Raw genomic sequence first — 20,739 nt, forward strand, 5'->3', positions numbered from 1 at the left:
CACACGCATAATGATACTATTATGATTCCAGTTCAGTGAATGACTCAGTTAAATGGTTTGCTAACTGAGACCTGGACTCTATCTGCTGCTCTTTCATGAACCAGTCCAGGACGAGTGGAACCAAATATCCAAACCGATTCTGACAGTAAACACCTTGATACTCTTAGCTTAATGCTATTATACATTAGAAAAAACAACAAAAAAAAAAAAAAACACCTTACTCAAACAATACAGAGCTCCTAAAATGAGCTGAACTGAGGCAAAAACCATTCTTGTATATTTTTGTAATATCATGAAAAAAGGAAAAAAAAAACACAACAACAAAATCAACAAAAAAGACGGGAGTGGCAGCTGCCAATTGTCAGACAAGCCAGTTCTGTGCTCCGCCAACACTTGTGCCTTCTCGTGACATTTACAACTGGACTGCCCGGCTCTTCCGACCGGACTCGGTGTCTTCTCTTGTGCTTTAAATATCTTGAAAACAGCGTGTGTGAAAAAAAGTGAGTGGAAAAAAAAAAAAAGCAGACTTCAATGAGGCTACTGTGTCCTGTCCTTGGTATTGTTCCCTGATGTGGGCAAAATGGATCTTGTGACATGAACTCTCCTGGCGAGGGACAGAGCATCCTTTGTGCGGCTCCTGTCTCATTCTTGTGAAACTTTAGCGTTATCCTGCTGGGGATTTTTGTTTGCCCCACAGTTAATCTAATTCCCTGAGCATGAGGTAAAGGACATGAGATAGAGGAGGACCAAAGGCCAGAACAAACTTTATGGGAGAACAAGAGAGATTTAAGCGGTTAGTCTGAAAACGATGCTGCAGCTCTTCAAAGTCAATGCGTTAGGTCCAAAGAAGTCAAGTTGTTATCAAAAAAAAAAAAAAAAAAGGGCAGTCAAATGCAAACCGAAGCCCTCCACATTCATTTGCAAGACGGAAAACTGGCTTGGAAGCTAAAACTGAAGGAGCAATCGATAGAACGGCTGATTTTGCCAAGCGTTCCTTCAGGCAGGAGGTGAGAACCAACCAGAAAGGGAATGAGAACGGCGGTGCTCAGGCTGGGAAGAGGTCATGCCGGGCATGACGCTTTGGACACGAGCCGAGTACTCTGGGTAAAGACATGAATATTCAGAAAAGAGGAAAGGTGATGACAACAGCAAAGGAGAATGAAGTTAACGCCCGTGAAAACAGAAAAGGAGAGGAAATTGCGTTCTTCGGATTTTCTGTTGCGAACAGAGAACCTTGGTCGAGCGTTTACAACCTGAGCTAATCACACTGCTAAATGCTGACTCGCTCATCTTTTTTGTTTTCCCAGCAAATTTGATTTGATGATCTTATGCTGGGACTGTAAACCAGCTGGATGGAAGTGGACACTTCCTGTCAGAGCTTGCGCAGAGGAAACTGATGACATTCGGGAAATGAGAAGAGGGCAGTGTTTTGAAGAGAAGCCATTTAAACTGCGGACTGATTGCATGAACATCACTGCATGGTAAATATTCAGCAGCTGGGAAAACCAAAGAGGTCGCGCACGATATTTGAACAAAAATCCAACAATAAACAAAACAGTAGAACAGCATTTCAGCGAAATGGTGGCTGTCTTGCCATTTGTTGGTTGCAAAAATAATGGCCTAAATGGGAGTTTTGACATCTCATTTAATCACTTGTGTATTTTCATTTTCTGTAAAACACTTTTACTTGTATCATCTTCAAATCCTTTAAATTGTTTTTTTTTTTTTTTTTAGAGTTTTGAAAGTGTTGCTACAACAAAAATCGTTGTTTAAAAAGTTAAGAATTTTTCTTTTAATTGCCACTGTGTCAAAACATTAGTGCAACAAAGTCATCTTACCTGCCACTCTCTGGGCCACCAGACCCTCCACGTTGAAGACCTCGTCTGGCTCGCCGTTCCTTGGGTGGGAGGATGCTGACGCGGCAATACTGCTTCCTGCTGGCCCGATCTCAACAGGCTGGGGTGGTATCCTTGATTGGTAGCAGTTGGCAGGCGTTTGATAGATGTGATCGACGCTAGCTGGAGATGCTTGGAAGGAAAGACTCGACCCAGCTCTTTCCGACGGGCAACTTTCAGGTGCCTGAAACCCTTCTGGCACGCAAGCTTTACCGGGCGACATCTGAACCGAAGGAAAGTTGGCGTGAACATTCCCATCAGGTTGGTAGGCGGGCCTTGTTTGGCTCTGGGTGAAGGACGGCTGCGTGGTCACCACGACGTTGTTCTCAGACAGCGGGGAACTCTGGAACTTTGTGGCAGCAGGATGACCTCTGCCATTGCCCAGATCCATCATGAGCAAGTTGAGGGTTTCGATGGATTGTTCAATTTCTTGCTGGGAGGCACTGTGGCGAATGGGGAACTGGGGGAGACTTTGGCTGTGGCTGGGAACCATTGCGACCGAAGAGGGTGGACTGAAGGTGACACCCTCAGTTACTGGCTCCTCTGGTACACCGAACTGCTGCCAAATGTTGAGGCCACGCTGGACGGCGTCCCTGCTACTGGTAGTGCGGGCAGGGGCTTGCGGTAGCGAGCTCGGGCCAGCATTAAACTGATGAGGGAAGTGCAGGCTGCCATTTTGAGTAGCCATGTAGTTTCCCGAAGACGGGCTCGACTCCTTATGGGCCAGGGAGACAGGTTTGTTGGATTTGTGGAGCTGTTGCTGAATTGTTTCGAGAGGTTTCTCTGGGACACTTCGCTCCAGATAGGGGATGTGATCCTGACCGTTGATTATGGGCTCAGGCTGGTAATACAGATCAGCTGGTGTAGCGCGACCCTCGGTGGAGGAGAACGTCCCTAAACTGTCCACACTGTTGCCCTCTTGGCTGGTTGGCAGCTCGTCATCTAAGATGTCCGTCTCTCTGTCAATGGCGCCGTGTCCGTTGACGTGGACTTGGGCAGGGACCAAGTGCAGCATGCCGCCGGCCGCGGACGTCGGCGTGGATAGGTAGCCCTGGCGATGCATCGGGCCCTCGAGGCCACTCAGCAGCTGTTCCAGCTCCTGTTTCTCTTGGGGACTGATCGGTTGCGGAGCGGGCGGGACGTGCTGGTGGACCAGCGACAGCTCCTCGCGCACGGGAGCGTGTGCCTGGATCACGGCCGAAGTCAGAGGGGCTGCTGTGGCATCGTCCGTTCGGTCAGTTTTGATGGAGGCGGTGGAGTTTCCAGAGTCGCTGCTCACTGACAAGGCATGGTCAACCGCCGGCAGGACATGTTCAGCGGCCGCGGGTGGAAGTCCATTGGCTGTGACCGTTGCGTCAATGGAATCCTTTTTGCGAACTTTGGCGTAGAGACTACCGTCCAGAGGTCCTTGAGTATGGATGACTTCTACAAAGAAAAAGCAAAGATAGAATTTAGAATTTAGGCTCACTCAAAAAGCCATCGCTTCATTTTCACAGTCGTAGCTTATGAGGCAACTAACTAACTTCATGTCCTCTTTCATCTCTATATCCATAAACCTCCCCTTTGGTCCGGGATGGTTGTCAATGCCTGAGTCAGAGCTTCTGTTATTCGTTTTCGATACAGTTGGTTCAAAAATGTCGTTGGTGCCGATTTTATCGGCTCCTTGGCAAACAATGAACACTATTTTTTAGGACTTTATTGATCATTTTTCCTTGCTAATGGCAGAAAAGGGATTTGCCATGATGACACTGATCAAAAGGTGGCAAATATGAGTTTTAAAAAAATACTCCACTGGACTCAAGAGATTATTACTGCATTGCTGAAACAACTGCAGTTATACTAAACTTTGGCTGCAGACCGCCTATCCTACCAGCCACAGGAAATGAGCGGGGTTTGTGGCATTGACTGTGGAAAAAACCATGAAGGAACTGGAGCCAGCCTTGCACTTGAGCCTGTTATATTCATTTGTGTCACCTGATGGAAACCGGAGTACTATCGCCCCAAAAACCGCCGAAAGAACACACTTAGCAATGAGTTGTACATTAAAGATTTCTTGTCACTGATTTCTTCTCTGAACTCTGAACCCAGCCTTGCAACTCAGGCCACAATGGCATGGACGACTGAGGACCCACGCGTGAGAACAGACACATTTTGTCAATGTGCATATTCACGTTTGGCCACACCCAAAGTCCAGCAAAGACCAAGCGGGAAGCCCGGTCAGAGGCATGAACTCATCGCTGGAATATGGAAAATGGGTCTCATTGAAGAGAAAAAAAAAAAAGTTTAGTAGTTGCTGGAAACTGAAAATGTCAAGCATGAAACTGAAGTCTGCAGCAGGCACGTGTGTTGCATTAGGCAGACTTTACTGTCCCCCCCCGAAAGACGTTGATTTGTGAGTATTTTGCGCCGCAAACTGCGTCGTACGCTCGCACCGCTGACAAGTTGTGTGGTCACGTGCACCACGGGGGGTGCAAAGGAGGGATGCCGTGTCAGATAATTCTTCCTCTCCTTGTCCACTTAGGTCCCCCCATGAATAGGCGCCCAAATCAGATCTACAGCTGGGAAAGGGGACGCACAAAGGAGCCGTCTGTGTCTCTGTAACTTATAGACATCCACATCGCGGCCTCGGTGAATACGCAGCTCTGTAGTGGCGCTAGGTGGGCGGACACAGGCTGAATGCTGCACGGTCTCCTCGGCCGGTCCGGGGAAACGTGCCAAGGGAACGGCACACAACAGCGGCTTGCGCTTGTCAAGCCGCGCTGGTTTTAGGAACTGCTGTGCGGTACGATTTTCTCTCTCAAACAAAGTTATCCGTTAGCTACTAAAACCATAACACTGCTTGATGAAGTCATCGCTGGAGTTATTGCTCTCCGGTCACATGGGCTTATACACTTTAAACTTGAAACATTAAAGATAAACATGGGCATGAGATGTCAAAGAAGAGCTCGGCTGACTTTCCTCATTTCACAACTTTTCTGCGACTCTGCTCTGCGGCCAAACGTGCACAGTGAGAGCAGGCCAGCATGAAAAAAAAACAAAAAAAAACAAAAAAGCCAATGAGTAACACCAGACGAATGAATAGGTGCGTGAACAGGCTCTCCTACCTGCGAACGCGGCAGACTGGGTCCCGATTTAAATTCCGCCCCACTGGCCCCCGAGTGGGACAAACTGGATAAGAGGGAGCTGCTTTTGGCCGCGGACAGATAGCACTGCGGCTGATCTCTCCGCCGCGCTGGCTACTTGTCTCAGGGCTGCCCCTGCTATGTGTGCACGAGTGGGAGGACTGTCAAAACAGCCTGCGCGATGGTGGCTGCAGCGGGGAGGGGGCTTTAAATCCACAGTGTGGACTTGGGATGGTGTGACACCAGGCGCCCCCCTTTAACATTCCTCCACCTTGTACACAGTGTTTGCCACAGTGCGGTAATAGCAGCTCCAGCTCCTCCATTCCCAACCCCCCCCCTCGCCCCCCCTCACCCCCCACCCCCACTGTGTACGTAAAATAAAGGAAAACTTTTACTTTGGCACTAAACATAATGTTTAATGAACTGAAAAAAATGGACAACCAGATACAGACATTTATTACAGTGAGTCATTTTTTTTTTTTTTTAACACACGCATATGCAGAGATACCCCTCCTTCATCCACACGGCGTCCAAAACACTCATGTAATGGAAAGAGCGACTTTGTCCAAAGGCACTCGTTTAACAAGCGCAGCTCAGAATCATGAGGAAAAAAACTCCGCCCTGCTGCTGCTGCACACAGATGGAGAAAACAGAAAAGCCCGGCGAAGAAGATAAAAAAAAACCAAAAAAAAAAAACCGTTCAATCAGCAGCTGCTGATGAGATTAGACTTTTTTTTTTTTTTTTGAAGATAAATACAGACAAGACTTTTCTGAAGTTCACCTGGAGTTGGTTTATTTTTAGTTCTTTTCCTCCTATGACCGTGCTCACACAACGCTTCCATTTATTTTCGCGTTAGCATTTGGAACAAACTGTTCACAACGTCACCTGGTGTTTTCAATTTGGTGCTGTTACCACGTCGCGTATTAGATATTGCCAGGCGATAGCGTGTACGTGCGCGTCTCCGACTGTCTCCGACTATAAATTGGCAAGACACACTTCGGCTGTTAAATGTTTGGTTGACTTCAAATTGCTTGTTGGCTGAAAGGAAGCTGCAGTTAAAACTGGTTGGTGACTCTGTACCAACTGTAACGGACTATGTGCAACTCTGCCATTAAAGGAATGTCATAAACAATGGCACTATTATATTATATTATATTATATTATTACTGCCCTCGTAAGGAACCATTATGCAAAAAACATTCAAATAACCACTTTGGCAATTTCCTTCTGATTTCAACACGGACGTCACTCAGATTTAAGCAGTCTGAGCTCCGGATATCAACGCACCCTCTTTATGTCACGCTCTCGTATTTCCATTTCAATTCCCCCGAATTCATCCTCGATGCGTATGGCCATGTCATGTGCTGCGCAAAAAAAAAAAAAAAAAAGACAACCAAAAAAAAAAAAACACTCCGGTTCCATCAAATGAAAGCCAAAATTGGCCGGGGCCTCTTTAACGAGCTCGTGTGCTCACTTAAGAGTTGACGTGACTGACGAGCGATGCACAGAATCCCCATTTGTACGGCGGGAAATCTAATCCACCGCTTTAGGCCGGTGACACTTTTTTTTTTTTTTTTTACCGTGCGCGCGACTATTTATGTACGAGACAAGCATCTGTGCGCAACGCCATGTCCGCTACCGTCCGGAACGGCCGTGAGCGAAGTCCCCCGCAAATAACCTCTGACGCTGGTCCGACACTGCATGTGTGTGTGTGTGTGTGTGATGTTTTACACTGTGTCTACAGGCTCCCCGGGGGGTGCACGCTCGCTGTGTGATCCCGAGCACATTAGTCAGGGAAGAATGTCGGCGATTCTGACCCCCATCGCCGTGACTAATTATCGAGCAGCAGGGGGAGAGTCATCCATGTCTAACTAGTCTGGACCGGCCAATGTTGTTGTTTTGTCATTCTGTTCCCCCCCCCCCCCAAAAAAAAAAGGAGCCGACGAGCAATTTGCAGCCCATCACAATCGTCGCAACAAATTATTCGTCCGCGTGCGTCCGTTAAAGGCGAAACGTTCATGGGCCAACGAAATACATCGTACATATCGAATTTGCACCGGCGAAAAATGGACTGCGCCCTGCCGGAGCGGCAGGCCGAAGTCGCCGCTGACATTTTGAGTTAAAGTCGACCAGATGGCGCAAAGGCGTGACCTCTTGACCTTTGAACTACGAGCTCTGACCCTCACGGCAACAAATCCCCCTTAACAGCGGAAATAGCGCGTCTCCCCTCCGGTCTAGATAGACAAACACCATGTGCTAGACTAGTGTGTGTGTGTGTGTGTGTGTGTGTGTGTGTGTCAGAGGTACATTTCTGGTGCCCACAATCGGGACACTGTACAAAAGACACAATGAGACATTTTCAGGGAGCCTCTCTGTCCGGTGTCGACTGACACACAAACACCTCGACAAGAATTAAAAAAAAGATATTTTTGGTCAAGGCTGCCGAAGAGTTAAAAAAAGAACCTGAGCTGAACGTGATTGTCTGAGGGTGTGTCAATAACGCTGAGTGCATTATTGATTTGGCAACACAGCGAAATGTGACTACATGGAAGTGGCAAACAATTCAATCTGAGAATGAGATACATTTTGTTTCAGAATAACTGATTTTTGAAACCATTCAGAGATTATCTTGAATTGTTGCTCATGTCAATTGTCATGTTTGTTATGACAAACAAAGTGGACCAGAAGCCATGAATCCAAACTAATCTTTAAGATGGAAAACTGAGAAGAAAATGTGTAGATTGTGTGTTTCAACAGCAAAAATTGAAAGCCAGTGTCACCTCCATGCAACTCGAATGGAAAATCGCTTCCCTTTGCTTCATATGGTTTTGAACAAAAGGTAATCAAGTCCTGAGAATCTGATGGTGGGAAGCAGGAGACGGGATAACACAGAGGGGGGGGGGAATATGTGCGGAAAAACAGGGAGCACAAACAGCAAAATGCAATCAGCTAAAACAGAATGTGCTTGCGAAACTGCTCGGCGTCACGGTCCTGCCGCTGTAAAGGCTGCTGGAAATCCATACGTTGAAGTCAGTTTTGAAAGAAACAGTCGAGTCACAGAAGCGACTTGCTGAGTTTCTGCTGACGGCTTTGAAAGGGGTCCGATCTCGCCAAACTCCATCACCCTGAAATTTTGCCAAGTCCTTTTTAAGTCCAGAGACAACGTCCAACCTAATGGCCACTTTCTGCGCAGCTATTAAATATGCATGAAAGGCTCCCAGTTGAATGTCCCTGAGTGCAAACTCACTGGGATCAAGGAAAAGAAGAAGAAAAGATAATGGCGGGAATTTGGCACAATATTGACTGCTGCTGTGTGCGTCTTCCTTTTAGTGCCCTGATGATAGGGCAAGATGAAGCATGCTCTACATTGATCGGAGACAAAAAAAAAAAAAAAAAAAAAAAAAAAAAGTTTCTGGAGCATGGCGAGAAAAGTCTCTAAGTGGAGAGCTGAGCCACTGGCTTCACAAGAGAAGAGAAGCTTCCTTGGGTTTTCTTGTGACAGAGCAGCGGGAACAAAGAGCATCGCTTTAGGTGAAGTTCCTGTCACCTGATTCCCCAAAAAGTGCCCCGAACAAACCGTGAGAGACATTAATTTAATTAAAGGCCCTGACCCGACCGAGGTACCCTCTTATTTGTTCAGTGACATGTTTGCTGGGAACACCTGGTACAAATTAGCCCCGCGACATGACAACCGCGCAGTTGAGCGAAACAAAGTTTTCGAAACAAAACAAAACAAAACACTTTGTGTCCTCAAATTCAGTTAGTTGCGATTTCCTGTCGCACCCGACCAACAGCGCTCTTGTTCAGGCTGAAAAGCCTTTTCCCCAAGTTTAGCCACCAGTAGCGGCCTATTTAATGGGACGAGTGAACCATGTAGAGGAATTTGCCAGGGCTAATAGCAAGTCTAGAACAAGACAGTGTCGCCCAATGGATTAAAAAAACAAAAAAAAAAAACACTTCTCTCGTATTTATTTCATTCTTCATCATCTTACATCTTACAGTTAAAGGGTCTGGGGGGGGGGATAAAACCTGGAGAAAATCACAACAGCCTGCTAGATAGATGGATGGATGGATGGATGGATAGATAGATAGATAGATAGATAGATAGATAGATGGTCAAATAACTTTCTTGGGGTAAATTATTGAGAAAATTGTTTTTGTTGGTTTCTAACTGATTCCCTGTACAGTGGAAGTGCATCGGGGATAAGAGAAATGGAGAAATGCAATGAACGGGTTTTCAGACCTGGTCAGCCGTCAACAGCCTCAGGTTGGGTAACAGGGCAACAGACCGCATGCTCATTCTGGCGCATCACTGGACGCCAGATAACTCCTCTTTAGATTTTTTTTTTACGATACGTCAGGACACTAAAGTGTCAACAACATCCAGAGAGTCGAGTGACATCATACTTGCGCAATGTCCAAAGCCGAAATGAATCCCCTTCAATAAACGCTAACCAAAAATCAGCGCGTCGCGGCCTGCGAGGCAGAAACTCCTCGACACCAAACAAGGCGCTTATTCTCTCTCTCTCTCTCTCCGTCTCTCTTTTTTTTTTTTTTTGTCGCGTCCTTGAAGGTCATTAACTTTTTCATCGCCGCTGTTACGCAATGAGACCCGAGAAAAGTTTGACGCCAAAGCAGTGCGAATCCTCCCCGCAGTGAAAGACCGGACTGCGATAGTGATATGTAATCCCTGTTGCCAACACAAAGTATCAGACGCTTCATCACTGCGACGTCTTTGCCAGCAGCCTGACAATGTCTTTCATTGGATGAGGTCACGCCTTATCATCAAGGGGGGGAAGGTTTGTTGAGAGGTGTCGGATGTACTAACGCTCGGGTCAGCAGAAGTCACGGAACAACGGCAACAGCGACGACAACAAAGAAGTTATTGCTTCATTTTAACTTAATTTGTGAAAATGGATGCATGGGTTCTGTAACAACTGAGAACGGTAGCAAAAAAAAAAAGCCAGCCTTTAATGAAAACCCGCGCTATTGGGCTCGTGGTGTGTCATGGTAGATCGTTGTAACTGCTGTTGGTTTGGTGCACAGATTCCACCTGACTCCTCTGCCAACTAAACGCAACAATGCAACACAGACTTTCGTTGCCATATTTCATTAGCAAAAGAGCGAGAAGAGAAGAGAAGAGAAGAGAAGAGAAGAGAAGAGAAGAGGAGAGACGAAATCATCGTTGTAGCTTCTTAATGACAAGAATCATCTGTTTTTTAGGGGGCCATTAAATAACTGAGGCAATATTAAAAGCATTGTTTAAGAGGAGAAAAATTACTCTTAATAATCCATCCTGAGCGCATGTCCGTCTCTTAGAAATAAGTGCTGGTTGCATCTCGGAGTCGCCATCGGTGAGCTTCTTTCTCTGGAACAAACTCTGATCAGAGGACATTTGAATCCGAGTCAAAGGCTGGGACGCACTCGCAGCCTCGGCGATGAAATCATTCTATTGCATCAACTACCATCCCCACCAACATTATGTAACTCCCCTGCGCCCCCCCCCCCCTCATCCCCCGACACTCCACCCACAGCCGTAGCTGGCAACCCCGACACTTAAGATTTAAAGTTGACTGCGCGCAGCAGCAGCAGCAGCAGCAGCAAGTATTTTGTGGCCAACAACGGAGGTCAAAAACACATGGTCAAAATATTCAGCTCTGTTCGACGCGTTAAGGCACTCGGAGGCAGGAGAGAAAGACACACATCAGCCTGAATGGGCGGCAAACTTCAGCTGATACATGCATTTGGTTGCTATACTCATTGGACGTAGCATCGCCATAGCTGACAAGAGTTGGATCAGGAAAATACATGTTTTAAGGAGGATTTTCCTTTGTTTTGTTTGTTTTTTTTTTAAATAAGTGTTACTTCCAAGTAATCACACCTCATTTAAACACGTGTTTCATTTTTTTTCTGGACTGATCCTATTCTCACATCTGAATCTAGAAGCGGGAAAACACAAGCAGTGTTTTTCAGAAGCTCAACCACGAGAACCAGGTAAGTTGCGTGAAACACACTGAAATGTTGTCTCTTGCATTTGCCAAGTAAACAGTAAAGGAGGACACAATTTCATCGTTTGGGTTCAACAGTAAAGAGGAGTTAACAAACCAGAGCCAGTGGCCAGGAGTCGGGATAACAGTGTCACATAAATAAACACCAACGCGTCTTTTTTTTTTGAAAAATTTTGCTGCAAATCTTCACGTCCACGGCGCTGAAGCTCCTACTCACATGTCATCCGGCAGAACAGCCGAGGGATCTGTCCGGCGTCTCCCTCCCGCTTCACGAGCACAAATCACAGGCGCACAGAGCACTTCAACGAGCCGCCGCCGCAGCTTCAGGAGGCTAAATCGAAGGACGTTAACTCACCACCTGACTGACGACAGACTACAGCGGCGGCACCAGCGGCACCAGCAGCACAAGCCCACAGTGACATTCTCCGTCTCTCCTCCTCCTTCTCTTCCTCCCACTCCTCCTCCTCCTCCTCCTCCTGTGCATGTGTGCACAAAAGGGCTTCACAGTGGAGCGGAGGAGTCTGCCCTTAACTCCTCTGAAGCCCCGGAGAAGACAAACTCTCATTCATTGCCGCCGTACAACCGATTTGTTTCCACCCAGGCTACGGACCTCAGACTATGATCAAACTCCTACTAAAGCGTAAAAACCCACTTACTTATAATAGCGCCACCTATTGCGATCTGCCGCTTACGCATTAGCTTGACTATTTTTTTCCCACCGAATAGAAAGAGGATGAGATTAATTGAAGTCAGTTGTGCCACCGGTTTCACGCTAAACACACGTGTTGGCAACACAGTACACTCATTAGACCTCGTAAGTGGGGAAGCACCGATATCAATACCAGTATTGGGTATCGGTACCGATACTAGGGTTGAGTACTCTACTTTTAATTGTAAAATAGGTGCTGCACGACACCAATACCAGTTGTATGAGTGTGTATACGACAATTTTGTTAAGTTTGTGTTTGTACTGCAGTGAAAGCTGTTGTTAGAAAAACATGATGAGGAGTGTTCAATTAACATCTGTGGAAAAACACCCCAAAAAAAAAGTAATTCTAAAATGTGTAATGGCCTCATTAAGTACTTGGTATAGGTATCGGTGAGTACTGAAAAGTAAATACTTTTACTGTAACCCGTTCTGTAAAGAAGTATTATCATTACTTCTCTCAGGCCAGAACTCTGCAGCTGGCGAAACATTTTCAAGAGCAGCCAGGGACACAATATTGTTTGCTTGTACAACAATTGTTTTGGACAGGAACCGGTGCGATTGCTTTAAAAGTATTCCCAATAGTTGGATCATTGAATCCCTGCCAAATTTTCTTCCCAGAGGACGGTGAGCTAAACGATCCAATGAAAAGGTCCAGCAGGCACAAGATAAACCCCCCCCCCCCCGCCCCGCCCCCCCTCGCAGCAGCTCAAGCTGTATTTTTTTTTCCTTTCTTTTCTTTTTTTTTTTTATGCGCAACAACAATGCGCACCAAAATCAATGTTTGGAAAACTAACAACCGCAGGGACGTGGGGGTGGGGGGGTCGGGGGGGGGGGGTTACGCAATCTCCGTCCCAACAAAACAACCGGCCCTGTAATTTCAGGCTTCCCTTTCGCAACGCCTTGATGAGCAGAGAGGACATTGAGCGCGTCGGGTGCTCGGCGCTTCGCCGCTGCAGGTCCTCAGACCGGCTCCGGCCGCGACAATAGTCTGTGTTCCTCCGAGCGGCATTGTCAAGATATACTGGATATCCCTTTCAGTTTTCCCAGTCAGCCCTGAAGGCCACTCCATCAGCGGAGATAAGTGCCTTTTCAGAGCTAACAAGTGTGAAGCCAAATGACGGTGGAAACTGCACAGTTTCTTGGAAACCACCTCCCTCCCGTGTGTGTGTGTGTGTGTGTGTGTGTGTGTGTGTGTGTGTGTGTGTGTGTGTGTGTGTGTGTGCCATGTGTGTGTGTGTGTGTGTGTGAGGAAAACTATTTTTAACAGTCGGTCTAGCTTAACCCGAGTTTCTCAACTGGTGGGTCGCGACCCGCTCTTGGGTCGCAGAGCTGTTTTTTATTGGGTCACAGCTTCGTTATATATATATATATATATATATATATATATATATATATATATATATATATATATATAAATATATATATATATACATATACATATACATATATATAAAAGGGGATTTTAAAAATACACGTATTTTTAGAGAAACTGTCGGGCTTTTATTTTGACAGACATTCAATTCAATAAATTATTGACGATTCATGAAAGTGAGCTAGTTCGCTAATTTTATGGAATAAATTAAAATTGTCGGTGCGCGCAGTACACAATGATTCCTAAAGGGGGGCGCCGTGCACGTCTCAACCACGAGCAGCTGTTTTGACTTTGTCTGCTCGTGGACGTTCGTCACGTATTTATTCATGCCTGAAGCTGTCGAGTGTGTGTGCGTGCGTGCGTGTGTGTCAAGAGACTTACGGCTCCTCTATTTTAGCAGGGCCTATTTCAGGCTGGTACACACACACACACACACACACACACACACACACACGCACACGGTGGGCAGTGATAGGAAGTACCCAAGTAGCCCCCTGACCTTTGGCTGTATTGGGAAACCAATGAAGCACTCAGTGGGAGGGTCGCAGAGCAGAAATCTGCCTTCCAAAAGATCAGTACATTCTGAATCCTTCCGGAACGCGACATCAAGAACCGGAACCGCAGCCGTTTTTTTTTTGTGCAATTTATGCAACATTTTTTCTTTGCCAGCCTCAAGCCTCTGGGTGTTTTTCTGCGTTTGACTCGTCAGCATCTTTCTTGGCGACCGTCTTCATAAACACAAAACGGCATGCGAGTGAACAAACACAAAACGCGCAGGAGGAGGAACAAACGTTGCTCCCTGCTCGCCCTCTAATGGACAGAGCCGGTTACTAAACCGTCTCGCTGAGGTTTTAATGAAGGTGGCGCCGCCATTAACCCAATGAAACCTGAAGCTGGTTATAAATAAATAGATAAATATATATATGTATTATATATATATAGATATATATATAATACATAAAAATCGGTACACAAAATTGTCAGTGTCTACTGAAGAATCAATTTCTTGCTTTGGCTTTTTAAAAAAGTGAGCTCTAAAAAACATACAGAAAAAATACAAAAATTACAAAATAAGAGAAGAAAAAATTGTCAAAGAACCAGTAAAAAGAAAAAAAAAAGAAAGGAGCAGCACTATTTTCCAAATAAATAAATACCTCTTTTACCTCTTCTCCGTGCGAGCGGAGGGAGGAGGGCAGAAAAAGTGAAGAAAAATGACCTCGACAGCCTTCCAGTCACCAACGCCAAACATTCCTTCACGGATGTCTTGGCTTGAATGGGGGGGGTGGGGGTTAACATGACACCCTGAATGCATAAATGCAAATCATGACTTGGAACAGAGACCTTTCAGGGCGGCATCAAGACCACTTCATTTAACTTCATCCCTCCAGCGCTGCACTGGGTGATCCACTGCTCAAACGATGCCCTCGGGTGGGGAGGGGGGGGGGGGGGCTATAAAGATGCCACAGAGTGCAGATTGCTGCTGGACATACAGAGCACTGTGGTTGGGGTGGGGGGGGGGGATTAATAACTGTAAGTTAATACGAACTGATCCACAGACCAGCAGCACAGTGGTGCAGTAGTTACTACCGTTGCCTCGCAGCAAGACGGTTGCAGGTTTGATTCCAACCCTGGGCCCCCTTTCTCCCTGCGTCTTTGTGGGTTCTTCCTCCCTCACTTCCAAATTCCACAGACGTGCACACTCGGGATCGTCTGTAGGGGTGTGTGTGTGTGTGTGTGTGTGAGTGTGGATTGTTGTTTGTCTCCGTGTGTGTGTCGACCCTGTGATGAACTGCTGACTCGCCCAGGGTGGTACACCTCCTTTAACCCAAGACACTGGGAGAGGCTCCAGCACAGGGCAGGGTACACAGAAGCCATAGAATAGAGGATGGATGGGTGGATGGATGGATGGATGGATGGATGGATGGATGGATGGATGGATGGGTAGATGGGTAGATGGATTTATTGACAGATGGATAAATGAATGGATGGATGATGGATGGATGAGTGGACAGGTAAGTGGATGCATGAATGAATGACTGGATGGATGGATGGATGGATGGATGGATGGATGAGCTGATGTAAGTGGATGAGTGGATGGATGGATGGATGAGTGGATGGATGAGTGGACAGGTAAGTGGATGAATGAATGACTGGATGGATGGATGGATGGATGGATGGATGGAGGAGTGGATAGTGGATGGATGGATGGATGGATGAGTGGATAGTGGATGGATGGATGAGTGAATAGATGGATGGATGGATGAGTGGATAGTGGATGGATGGATGAGTGAATAGATGGATGGATGGATGGATGGATGGATGGATGGATGGATGGATGAGTGGACAGGTAAGTGGGTGCATGAATGAATGACTGGATGGATGGATGGATGGATGGATGGATGAGTGGATAGTGGATGGATGGATGAGTGAATAGATGGATGGATGGATGGATGGATGAGTGGACAGGTAAGTGGGTGCATGAATGAATGACTGGATGGATGGATGGATGGATGGATGGATGGATGAGTGGATAGTGGATGGATGGATGAGTGGACAGGTAAGTGGATGCATGACTGGATGGATGGATTAATAAATAGATGGATGGATGGATGGATGAATGGATGGATGGGTGGATACAATCACCTTTTCGACATTAATCAGCCGTTTTTTCCCCTTCCATTCCGCAAACAGCTGGAGACAAAGTGACCGCAGAGAGACAAAAACGACGCACGACACACTTTGAGAGGCCAAAACACAACAAGCTGTCTGGTATCTCTCAGGGAGTGGTGTCGTTTCCTCTTTCCGGGTGACAGTGAGAGTGGTACTTTGGGGTCACGGAGTGACCGCCGAGTCCCTCGACAGAAGGGCTCCGGCCGTGCCTGTGGCCGACCCCAGGAATGTCTGGGGCTGCAGCGAGGTCCCACTGGGCCGCTGGCTCGTCTGCGGCCGTAGCAGAACTGCCACAAATTAGTGCAGCATTGTCAAGGCCTCATCCCTTTTTTTTTTTTTTTTTTTTTGTACAGACATATATATATATATATTTTTTTTTTTACACTGCTTTGGTTTGCTACAGTTTATTTAGTATGACTTATAGTGAATTCCTCAAAGGTAGAAAATGAGATTGAAATGAAATGGATTGCATCTCACAACACAAAAGAGGTTTGTCAATTGTATGCACAAGAGTGCACATGTGTGTGTTCATTGCCTGTTACTATATTGCACTAGTACAAACGACATTCAATGGCATAATCATAAAGAGGCTGTAAAAAAAAATTACAATTCTTGGTGATTTGTTTCAGGAATCACTATGTTAAAGTAGATCAACTTGATCAGATTTTAGCCTTCATTCCTTTGAACGCAACACCTCCCAGGAGTCTGTTAGTCTCATCAAGCATTCCAGCGCTGGTTTGAACTTCAATGTGACTTGAGTTTGACACGGTCACATGTCAAGTTAAAGGGCCCAAAGTGTTTTCTTGTTGTTGTTTTTTTGTCTTTAAATCCCATCAGGGAGGAGGCTGAACTCTCGCTCTTTTTGTTTGGCTAGCGGCTGTTCGCACTCCGAGCAGCAACAACACAAACCAAAATAGAATTAAGATAGACTCTGCGACTGCCCCGCCATAACACACGGCCACGGTCGCGCATACAGTTTACACAACACCACTTGTGTAAAAAGTTCACCGGGAGTTCACTGAACAATTCAGGAGTCTTCAGTCGACTATCCAATGAAGGGGAGATCGGAGGAGGGTCCTGCAGGACTAGCTTACACGCAACCAACTAGCGCACTTAACACCATAATCGCTAGTAGTAGCTAGTCTTCTTTACATGAATGTAAGTCTTCTTTACATGAATGTAAGAAACGGGCTCACTCGAGCCCGTAACTGCAACACCGTGACACAATTCTCGTCACAACACCGCGGACATCACTCTGCGCAGCAGTAGCGAGATAGCGACAGGACTGCTATCAGCTAGCTTCCCAAACAGAGGCTTCATCATCAAGAGGCGCTTCCAGCTGACCCGCTACATTAGCTTTGCTATTTTTAGGAGGTGTTGTCGTGTCGCGCGCTAATGGCCACTACCGAGGTCAGCCACCAGGGGGCCATCACCATATTTTAGCTGCGTTTTAAAGGTCCAGTGTGTCAAATTTTAGCTTTATTTATAATTTTATGAATAAAAGCGTATATTTGCTGTACAATAAGTCATTTGGTTCTCCTGCCCTTAAATATATGTATATATATATATATATATCCCATATATATATTTAAGAATACACATAGAGAAGTAAGCGGTCTTGCTCCTAATTAGCTGCCATCTATTGCAGTTATTTTTTTAAGGAAGGCCTCCTGACAGTAGCCTTAAATTCTGGAATGTGCCGTCAGACAGGGTTCCTCAACAATTTGACACACTGGGCCCTTTAAGAGCTGTCTCGCAGGCAGCATTGTCACTCTGACCTTCCGCAGGACCGACTTTCTCCGGGTCGTGCGCTCACCGTCTGGGGTGTCCTCGCAGCTCTGGTTGAAGTTTTCATACGAGTCCCAGCGTATCAGAGGGTCTTGAGTGTTGTAGTCGACGGAAACGCTCGGCCCATTTTCCAGGTGGTCCACACCTAAAAACCAGATGAGGAATGTAACCGGTAAGAACTTATTTTTACCAGATGCGGCAGTGCTGAACATTTTTGCCCTTTGACTGATCGATTGATTTGACCGAGTGGTTGATAGACTAAAATAAGATTAAAACCAATCAATGTTTTTAATGAATCAATGTCGCCTCAACAGGCAGTTGCCTGAAAAGGCTTTACTTTCAGTACAGATGCATCACTATCCACTCTAAGAATAGTCGATAACGATGGGCCATTGATGATCGAGGCTAAGCTAAACACACTTACGACACAGACTAAATGATGCCTCACACAAGCTAAGCCAGGGACACTGATTCTCACCATGTATTTTCTCTGGTCCAAAGGAGAAAATAAACTCCACTTTTCCATATTCTGGGAATCTGTCGTCTGCAGAAAAGGCATAAAAAAAAAAGGGAAAATGAATCTGTGACGTACAGCAAATTAAGAAAACTGCTGCTTTAGTGCATTTTGACATGATAACTAGGTCATTACAGCAGGGAGTGGAAGGTGACTTGAATATATCATCCAAATAATGACTATCGGGTTTGTTTCACAGAGTAAACGCACAGTTTCTGTTTCTCACCTTTGAAAGTCTCGTCGAGCTCGTCCTTGCCAAAGACAATCCCCAGGTCATGCAGGGCACAGGTGTGAAACTGCACCCGGAAAATCACGTCCCGACACGGGCTGCGGAAGCGCTTGTGGTAGCACTTGAGCTGCAGAAGGGAGTGGGGGGGGGGGACAGCGGCGACAAGGTGAAACCGAGCAGCAGAGGAACATTCCGCTGCAGTTTAATGTTGTTCACTGGAGGTTGGAGGAACCGTCTGGATTTCCCTGGATTGTAAATCACACGGCCAGAAGTGAATGTGGCTCATTCAGGTACATTTTAGTAAAAAAAAAAACGCAATCAAAAAACACATTATTTCAAAATGTGTCTTGACCAGTAATGCCATAGAGGCATAGGTGTCAAACATGTACCGCTAAATATTACAAACCCCACGACGCTCTGCTCAATCAGCTGACAGGATGTTCATTGAAGGATATTACTATTATGAATTAGGGTTACTTTTGACATTTAAATCAGAATGCTGCAATTAAAAAAAAGGGGGCAATGTTATTTTTATTTACATTTCATTTGTTTTGATGAATTTTTTTGATTAGAATTTTTTATTATTTTTTTATTTCTATTTTTACCTGTGTGCTGTATGAAGTTATTTATTGTATAGTATTAAGCTTTGCTCGATCCATATAAGTTGTTTGGGTCCTTATGAAAAGGTTCACTGTTACATCAGCGCTATAAATCACATCCAAAGACGTCTCAAAGATTTTTTTCAATAAATATCAATGTTGACCCGCAACTTTGTCTAAGTTTTAAATGTTGTCCCACTGCGTATTTGAGTTTGAAACCCCTGCCTTGGACTATCAACTGAAGCTAATGTGGCACCCAGGGACCCAGCAGACTTTAGTGCTGCATACTTTCCATGCCAAAAAAAAAAAAAAAAAAAAACAACAACAAAAAAATTGCCTTATAAAGACACAATTGTGTCTCTATGTAATCCAGCGCACAGCCTAAAACCATTAAGCCACAGCTTTTGTCATTCTCTCAGCACCATTAAAAAAAAAAAAAAAAAAAAAAAAAACAAGCCCAGGAAAATCACTCCTACTGCCTCCTACTGGCCATCCTGGGCCTGTAAGTTTTAACAAGGACTTCACATTCACAGGTCCCCCCCCCCCCCCCCCCCGGCAACTTAAACAGGTTACAAAAAAAAAACAACCAAATGACGACAACAAAAGTTGTACTATGGTCTTTAACCTCTGTTTGTGCAGCACCCGGGAGCAAATATATGAGGCTTCCAAACCCAAACAGCTCTTGCACACAAGCGGATAAGACGAGGACAAAGCGGAACATCCTCTGGATTACACAGGATTCGCTGCAAACCTCCCACCGCGGGGTCCCCTCCGGGTGTGCAGCACTGTGGCTCAGCCAAAACAAAAACAAATATATATATTTTTTTAATTTTATTTAAAGATCGTAATCTGTTTTAGAGTCTTGCAGACACTTGTTTCCATGTGACTGTACGCACAAAACAGCAACAGCTTGTGCCACAATTAAATTCACAGAACAACTAGAGGGTGACCAATTTGGACCTTTAGCTAATTATATATTATCCATATCCATTTTTGGGCATTTCTAATTACAGTGAGATGAATACATATTATAAAAGGCGAAGGTAATAGGACTAATTTCTGCAGGGTTTTCCAAATTTGCATTAAAAATGGGTATTTAAAAGGTTACTAAACATTGCTGCCTTTATGATTATATTAAGACTTTTTTTTTTTTACTGTTGCATTGTTTTTACAGTAGTGTATTATGTGTGTGTACATTTAAGGTGCATTCTGCCAATGTGTTCCCTCTTGAACTCTTTGGGTTAAGCAATAACAAGCATCAGCATTGGAAGCATAGAACAGAACCGCTGCGAGACACAGCAAGGAACCTACAGGAACTGAATTGTTAGTGGGGGTTGTTTTGGGTTTTTCTAACGAAGTGCATGTTTTTGAGGATTGATACTGAAAGTGGAAAAATTCCCAAAAGTCCCACAAGGCACACATGTAAAAAAAATATATATATGAATAACTGATCTTACAAGTTCTCATCTATTTTGTTCTGCTGTGCGCCTCGTAGGAATGGAAGTGCCTTTGGTATTTTGACGTCACTCTTTCCAGCAAACAAATTGTGTGCTAATGAGGGTCTATAAAAAAAAAAAGAGGTATAGGAACCAGTCCAACTGTCTTAGAGCAGTTTTTATGGCCCTGTTCCTCCAGCGGTTAAGATGCCATAAACTACTCAGGCAAACACATTTGGATGTCAGACTGACCAACACGCTTCCCTCGTCGCCACTGAACAATGAAATGTTGACCATCCAGAGAGTCTAATAAACATAGCTGTAGCCGTTTCCATTGGTCCTATCGCTGTAATGGTATATATAGCACTCTATTTTTAGAAAAAATGTAAATGAAAA

At 45.4% G+C, this 20,739-nt stretch overlaps 1 protein-coding gene across 11 annotated transcripts in view; it reads right to left on the reverse strand.

Annotated features, from left to right (window-relative positions):
- tns1b (tensin 1b) overlaps positions 1 to 20,739 on the reverse strand; it is a 147,366-nt gene that overhangs the window by 13,764 nt on the left and 112,863 nt on the right. For all 11 annotated transcript variants that reach the window (XM_076030704.1, XM_076030705.1, XM_076030702.1 and 8 more), the window contains 4 exons: positions 18,306 to 18,435; positions 18,044 to 18,109; positions 17,594 to 17,710; positions 1,839 to 3,320 (listed from right to left, as the gene is read on the reverse strand). In XM_076030704.1, the coding sequence (XP_075886819.1) occupies positions 1,839 to 3,320; positions 17,594 to 17,710; positions 18,044 to 18,109; positions 18,306 to 18,435 (1,795 nt within the window). The remainder of the gene's footprint in view (positions 1 to 1,838; positions 3,321 to 17,593; positions 17,711 to 18,043; positions 18,110 to 18,305; positions 18,436 to 20,739) is intronic.

Source organism: Nelusetta ayraudi, unplaced genomic scaffold (assembly GCF_046127955.1).
Source record: "Nelusetta ayraudi isolate G7.1 ecotype Tasmania unplaced genomic scaffold, CSIRO-AGI_Nayr_v1 ptg000031l, whole genome shotgun sequence".
NCBI lineage: Eukaryota > Metazoa > Chordata > Actinopteri > Tetraodontiformes > Monacanthidae > Nelusetta > Nelusetta ayraudi.